General features: G+C 49.2%; 1 protein-coding gene across 1 annotated transcript; it reads right to left on the bottom strand.

The window, feature by feature from the left end:
- Positions 1–195: 195 nt before the first annotated feature.
- Positions 196–4,859, bottom strand: LOC126034854 (zinc finger protein 501-like). The gene is made up of 5 exons (XM_049792711.1): positions 4,836–4,859; positions 4,061–4,154; positions 1,859–2,062; positions 670–1,520; positions 196–585 (listed from the first exon to the last, which is right to left on the bottom strand). The coding sequence occupies exons 1-5, from the start codon at positions 4,857–4,859 to the stop codon at positions 196–198; spliced, it is 1,563 nt and encodes a 520-aa protein (XP_049648668.1).
- Positions 4,860–7,251: the final 2,392 nt, after the last annotated feature.

Below are 7,251 nucleotides of genomic sequence, written 5' to 3' on the forward strand. Positions count from 1 at the left end.
TGACCCACCACTGCACACCTGGTCCCAAGAACATCCTTTGCCATCAGGTGTGTTTGGAGGAAGGGTGAAAATTAGGCTGAAATGCATTTCTGGGATGGATGGGACACAGAAGGGGGTATCCATCCGTCCGTCCATCCATCCATGGTCATTGAGGTGGGCACCCAAAGGCACCTTGAAGGGGTTGGGCAAACCAAGTCATTGTTTGGGACCCTTCAGCAGCTCCTTGCGGAGGTGCGTCCGCAGATGCTTCATGAGGGAAGAGCTGGACATGAAGCACTTGGTGCATTTGGTGCATTTATAAGGTTTCTCCCCAGTGTGGATCCTTTGGTGGATGATGAGGGTGGAGCTGGCCCGAAAGCTCTTCTCGCAGTAAGAGCACTGGTAGGGTTTCTCACCCGTGTGGATACGCTGGTGCCTACGGAGGGTGGTGCTCTCCCGAAAAGCTTTCCCACAGTCGGAGCAGACGTAGGGTCTGGGTCCTATGTGGCTCTTCTGGTGGAGGAGGAGGGCCGAGTGGACGGTGAAGGCGATCCCGCATTTGGAGCACTGGTGGGGTTTCTCTACCAAATGCTTTTTCTGGTGTCGCTTAAAAGATGAGCCTTCAAAGAAAGCTTCCCCGCAGTCAGAGCACGGATAGGGGGGCTGGGCCCTGTGGGTCCTCAGATGGACTACGAAGGCTGAGTTTTTGGGGAAGGTTTCCCCACACTCAGGACACTTATAGGTCCTTTCCTCCACATGTGTCTTGCGATGCTTGCTGAGCGATTTGTTGGCCATGAATCTTTTCCCACAGTCGGGGCACTCATAGGGTCTCTCCCCGGTGTGTATTCGACGGTGGATGATAAGAGCTGACTTGGAAGTGAGTTTTTTCCCACAGTCAGGACAGATGAAGAACCCGTCTTCCGTGTGGCTCTTGCGATGCTTGTTGAGGGACTTCTTGGCCATGAACCTTTTCCCGCAGTCGGGGCACTCGTAGGGTCTCTCCCCAGTGTGTATCCTCCGGTGGATGATAAGAGCTGAGTTGGAAGTGAGTTTTTTCCCACAGTCAGAGCACCGGTATGCCCCATTCTCCAGGTGGAGGTGGCGATGATTTTTGAGAGACTTTGCGGAAGTGAAGCGTTTATCGCAGCTGGGGCATTTGTAGGGCTTCTCTTGACATCGGGTCTTCTGATGGTCCTTGAGGGTGGAGCTGCAGGTGAAACTTCTCCTGCAGTTGGAGCAGGTGAAGGGTTTCTCTTCCAGATGGACCCTCTGATGCCGGTTGAGGGATGAACCACGACTGAAGCTTTTCCCACACTTGCTGCAGGCGTGCTTGTGCTGCCCCAGCTGTATTCTTGACGGGGTCTTGGTATTAGGCTTTCTCCCGTTGTGGCTGGAAGAAGCCGATCTCCTTCCCGAGTGGTTCTTGTGGTGCTCATAGCCCAGGGAGATGCCACCTTTGGATTTCCTCGCCGACCCACCGTGCAGATATTCGCCTTCTTCCTGGGAACTGTCCTCCTCCATCTCGCTCGTCCACCCATCGTCTGCAAGCAAAAGCAAAAAAATATAAAAAAAAAAATTAAAAAGGGAATCCACCTCTACCCCCATCCTGACCGTGCCAGGAAGGGAGCTTGAGCAGGGATGGAGAGAAACACCCCAAACCATGACCGATTTCATCCCTCAATCCCATCCAGCTATGCCGATCCGGAAGAAGCAGCATCCTCCTCCTGCCAGAAGCATTTGGTATCTCTGGCTGCTGATGCCCAAATGGGTCCTCAGCCCCCCACTCCAGTTACACCAGTTTCCAGTATGACCTTGCTTGCTGGAGGCAAGGAGCCATGCCTGGCCTCTACCATTTTGGGGTGGAAAACAAGTCCCTTACCCGAGCGAGAGGAGTTGGAGCTGGAGGAGCTCCCGGCATCGCAGCAGCTTCTCCACCGTTTCCTTTTCCTTGTCCACAACCTCAAGAGAGGTCTCGCCAGTTGTTCCTCCTCCTCTTCCTCCTCCGAGCTCTGGATGTCAGGGATCCAAACCTCCTCCCCTTGCTCCAGCCGAGCAAGCAGGTCGGGGTTGTATACGGGGAAGCCTGCTCAGGTAGACAGTGGTGGATTACTGGGTAGATAACAACAGTCTGTGATGCCTCGTGACAGGAGACAAGAGGTGTGACCTTAAAACTCATCCCTCTTCAAAAAAGAGAAGGAAAAAAATCCAGGTGCTCTGGTCTCCGAGGAGGGAAGTCCCAGCAGGGTTTGCTGAGGGTACCTACAAGAGCTTTCCAGGTGATGGAGAAGGCATCCCAGGGAATAAAAAGCTTGAACCAGAGAGGACTCGGGGCCGAGATCACTTTTCAAGAAGACAGAAAAGCCCAGAGAGATCAGGAGCAGTTGAGAAAGGCAGAGATTGTCCATCTGGAAGGACTCAGAGAATGTCAAGCAGGAGGGAAAGGAAGGCTGGAAAAACCCAGGAGTAAAACCAGGCATAGCTTGGATGCATCTTACCCAAGTGACCTGCTCCCTGATTTTACTTTGAGAAAAATCTCTGTGAGGGGCACGGTGGACAAGCCACGCTCCCAAGTTAAGGGGTTGCATCCTGGTAAATCAGACACTTGGGTCCATTGACAGTCTACTCCAAGAGCAGGACGTTGGAGAAGGACGAGGTGATGCTCGAGGACCGAGCTGCACATCAAAGCCTGAATTTTATCCTCTTGTTTATCTTATTTATCCACTTATGCATTTATTTTTTTAGTGCCCTGCAAGGCTGAATCGTTGCCATTAATTATTTCTTAGCTGGAGCGGCTCAGCGTGCCCAAGGACAGCGCAGTCTTCTCATGGGCATCACCTAGAAAATCAGCGGTAACCTAAAAGGTTAAGCTGAACAGGTTAAGTACTGATGCTGCCCAGTCCCAAAATTAAATCAGATTAAAAAAGAGCAAGGAGGACAACAGTAAAACAAAAAAAAAGGGAAACTTGTGATACGGTGAGGTCAGGTTCATGTTGATTCACCTTATGATCAAGCAACTCTAAAAGCCATGTGAACCACCCACCCAAGTGCCCTAAAAACTCAACTTGAGTCAACTTTCCATCCTGCCCGCTCCGCTCCTGGACCCACAACTCCTATCTCATGGCTGGAGGAGACCGGGAGACTTCTCATCCCCCAAAGCATCCCTTTTCAGGTGGCCAGGAGCTGTCAGGAGAGGGCAGTGTGAGCCCAAAGGAGCCGCCGAGCCTCAGCTCCTAGGCAGGACATCCCTCCAGCAGATTCTTTTCACTCATTTAACTCCCGTATTTTAACTCATTTCTGGCAGCTTTACTTACGGCGTATGTGGGTCTTTTCACTCATTTAACTCCCTTAACTCATATCTGGCAGCTTTAATCACAGCGTAGGTGGGAGAAGAGCATCCACCTGCCCAGGCTGGGATGCTTGGAGCACCTCAACAGGTGTTTGAGGGACTCGGGGTGTTGAGGAGAGCACCCAGTGATCCCACCCATCTCCTGTTGAGGATGGAGGCAGGGCTTAGGCGTTTAAAGGAAGTTCTCAGCTAAGTTTCTTGGGCAGTATTAGTGAAAAACACCAAATTAGAAAGCCTCATGCACAGAGTAAGCCAAGGAAGCTCCGTGAGCTGCCTCCCAGAGCAGACCAAGGGAAACCCAACCAGATTTAGGGTTGATCCCACCATTCCCATCACCACGGGCATCACCTTCACCTTTCCTGGTGTCCACATACGTCATCATCCTTGGGCAAACGAGGTTTATTCCAGGAACTGAGGTGCGAAGAGCAAAGGCAAGCGATTACTTTGGGCATCCTCCACGGGATGAACCCCGGAAGCCCCCCACGACTCTCTGACGCAGACATGTGACCCACAGAACACGACAAAACGAGGAGAAAGAGCAGGATTTCTTTTACAAGGAGCCTTGTTGGTCAAAACCAGGAGCTCCTGGGAGAGGGACCCCGGGGACACCGGGAGAGAGGTTGGTGGGGCTGGATGAGTCCTCCTGCCCCCCCCATGGGCCACCGAAAGGCACTGGGGAGGCCACCAAGATGCCCAAAGGACTTGGGGGGAACCGGGGGGAGGGGAGCTCCCTACCTGCTGGGAAGGGGGGGCGGTGGCCGGAGAGTGGCCACGGCTTCTCGGTGGTGGTGGCGGCGGCGATGGTGACCTCCTGGAGAGCCTCGGGCACCTGGGGGGGATTTCAATGAGTTAAATGGGCAACAGAGTGGCAACATTTTAAAAACTAAAACAAAGCAAGAACCACAATTAAAAAAAAAAAAGGACAACAACAACAAAAACCCAAACCCAAAGTAAGAAACAAAATAAAAATAGCCAAAATAAAAAAAAAACACAAAACAAAGAACCAAAATTAAGAAATCACAAAGTCAAAACGAAAAAGAAAAAACCAGTAAGAACTAAAATAAAAAAAGAACTAGGATTAAAAAGCCAAAGTAAAAACTAAAAAGAAAAAAAAAGTAAGAACTAAAATAAATAGTAAGAACCAAAATTTAAAACATAATTTTCTTTTAAAGTAGGAAATAAAATTTAAAAAAAACCCGAAGAACTAAAACAAAAAAATAATAAGAACTAAAGCAAATAGTAAGAACTAAAATTTTAAAAAGGAAATAAAAGTTTTAAAAAGCCAAAGTAAGAAATACAATTTTTAAAAAAGGTCAGATTTTTTCTTAAAAAACCCACAAAGTAAGGAACGAGATTTAGCAAACGCCTTTTTCAGCAGGACACAGACTAAAAGCAGACCCCGGCTGACCGCCCCCCCCGGGCCGGGACCCCCGCGCCCCGGCTCAGACTGGGCAGACTCCGGGGGCCCGGGTCGGGTCCCCCCCCCAGTTTGAGCCCCTTCCACCCCTACCTGGGCCGGCTCCAGCGCGGCCATGGGGTCTCCCGGGGGGGTCGCGGAGCCCCCCCCACCCCGCGCACGCCCCGCGGAACCTGCGCGCCCGCCGCTGCCGCCCGCGGGGCGGGGAGGGTCGGCCCGAGCCCACCCCCGGCACCTGGACGGGGGGGCGGGCGGGGATGGAGCCCGCCCCGCGGCTCCCGGCACCCCCCGGGGAGAACGGGGGGGCCCGCTTTCCGCCGGTCTTCCCCTCTTCTCTGCCCTTTTTCCCTGGTTTTCCCCTTCTTGCCCTTATTGCCCCCTTCTTTCCCTTACTTCCCCCCTTTCCATGCTTTTTCCCCTTTTTTCCCTGCTTTTCCCCTTCTTTCTCTTATTCCCCTCCTTTTCCCTGCTTTTCCCCCTTTTCCCTGGTTTTCCCCCTTCTTTCCCTTACTTCCCCCTTCTTCCCCTCACCTCCTCCTTTTTCCCTGGTTTTCCCCCTTCTTTCCCTTATTCCCCCCTTTTTCCTGTCTTCTTCCCCCTTTTTCACTGGTTTTCACCCTTTTTCCCTTATTCCCTCCTTCTTTCCTTTTTTCCCCTCTTTTCCCTGTTTTTTCCCCTTTTTTCCCTGGTTTTCCACCTTCTTTCCCTTATTCCCCCTTCTTTCCCTTCTTTCCCCCTTTTTTCCATTATTTCCCCCTTCTTTCTCTTATTTCCCCCCCTTTCCCTGTTTTTTCCCCTTCTTTCCCTTATTCCCCCCTTCTTTCCCTTATTCCCCCCTTTTCCCATTTTTCCCCCTTTTTCCGTTATTACTCCCTTCTTTCCCTTACTTCCCCCTTCTTTCCCTTATTCCCCCCTTTTCCCCTCTTTTCCCCCTTTTTCCTTATTTCCCCCTTCTTTCCCTTATTTCCCCCTTTTTTCTTATTCCCCCCTTTTCCCTGTTTTTTCCCCTTTTTTCCCTTATTCCCCTTCTTTCCCTTACTTCCCCTTTTTTCCCTTATTTACCTCCTTTCCCTTATTGCCCCTTCTTTCCCTTATTTCCCCCCTTTCCCTTTTTTTCCACTTTTTTCCCTTATTTCCCCCTTCTTTCCCTTATTCCCCACCTTTTCCCTGTTTTTCCCCTTTTTTCCCTTATTTCCCCCCTTTTTCCTGTTTTCCCCCTTTCCCAGCTTTTCCCCTTTTTCCCTTCTTTCCCTTATTCGTCCCTTATTCCTCCCTTTTCCCTGTTTTTTCCCGGTTTTTTTCCTTATTGCCCCTTCTTTCCCTTACTTCCCCCCTTTTCCCTGTTTTTCCCCTTCTTTCCCCTTTTTTCCCCTTATCCCCCCCTTTTCCCCTCCTTTTTCCCTTATTTCCCTCCTTTTCCCGTTTTTCCCCTTTTTCCCTTATCTCCCCTTTTTTCTGTTTTTCCCCATTTTCCTGTTTTCCTCCCCTTTTTCCCCCTTTTTCCTGTTTTCCCCCTTTTTTCTTTCCCCCTTTTTTCCCTTATTTGCCCTTATTCCCCCTTTTTCTCCTTTCTTCCCTCTTTTTTACCTCAGTTCCCCCTTTTTTCTTTCCTCTCTTTCTGCTTTTTTCCCCTTTTTTCCTATTTTTCCCCTTTTTTCCTTATTTCTCCCTTTTTTCTCTTTCCCCCTTTTTTCCCTTTTCCCCCCTTATTCCCCCTTTTCTCTTATTTCACCATTTTTCTCTCTTCCCCTTTTTTTACCTTAGTTCCCCCTTTTTTCTTTCTCCTTTTTCCTCGTTTCTCCTTTTTTCCTTCCCCCCTTTTTCCCTTATTCCCTCTTTTTTCCTTACCCCTTTTTCCTTATTTCTACCCTTTTTCCCCTTTTTTCCTCCCCCCCCCCCCTTTTTTTACTTTATTTTCCTTCCCCACTCCCCATCCCTTTTTTTTTTTTTTTTTTTTTTTTTTTTTTCTGGCTGCAGTACCTGGACTGCAGAGGGAGATTTTAAATTGTATTGTGGAGTCAAAGGGTTCTCTGGGATTTCTTCCTGCACCCTCCCTCCGCGTTTTTAACACCTTCTCCAACAAGCCCCGAACCCTTTTTTTTTTCCTGAAAAAAAAAGAAAATCCAGGACAAATGTTTGTCTTGGGGAGATGCGGTTATTTCTTTATCGCCCTTGGTGAATGGGAGCCGCAGTTTCCCACCAGCCCCATTTCCTCCCCCACCACCTGAAAAAAAAGGGCCCATTTTTAGACTTTATACTCAAATTTAAGAACAAAACATCCCCCGTGCACTCCCAAAAGTGTAGAAAAGTGTAAAAAACTGCAATTATTGGCATGTCGCACAAGTCTGTGTAGATCTATATATTCCTTAGGTAAAGGTTTAAGCAGATCTTAACCACTTCAAACTGCACAGAATTATTGCAGCTGCAGAAAGACTAAGAGACAAGAATAATATAATAATTAATAATATGTAATAATGAATAACAGTATAATAGCGTAATGATATCATCA

This window comes from Accipiter gentilis, chromosome 36 (genome assembly GCF_929443795.1).
Source record: "Accipiter gentilis chromosome 36, bAccGen1.1, whole genome shotgun sequence".
NCBI classification, from domain to species: domain Eukaryota; kingdom Metazoa; phylum Chordata; class Aves; order Accipitriformes; family Accipitridae; genus Astur; species Astur gentilis.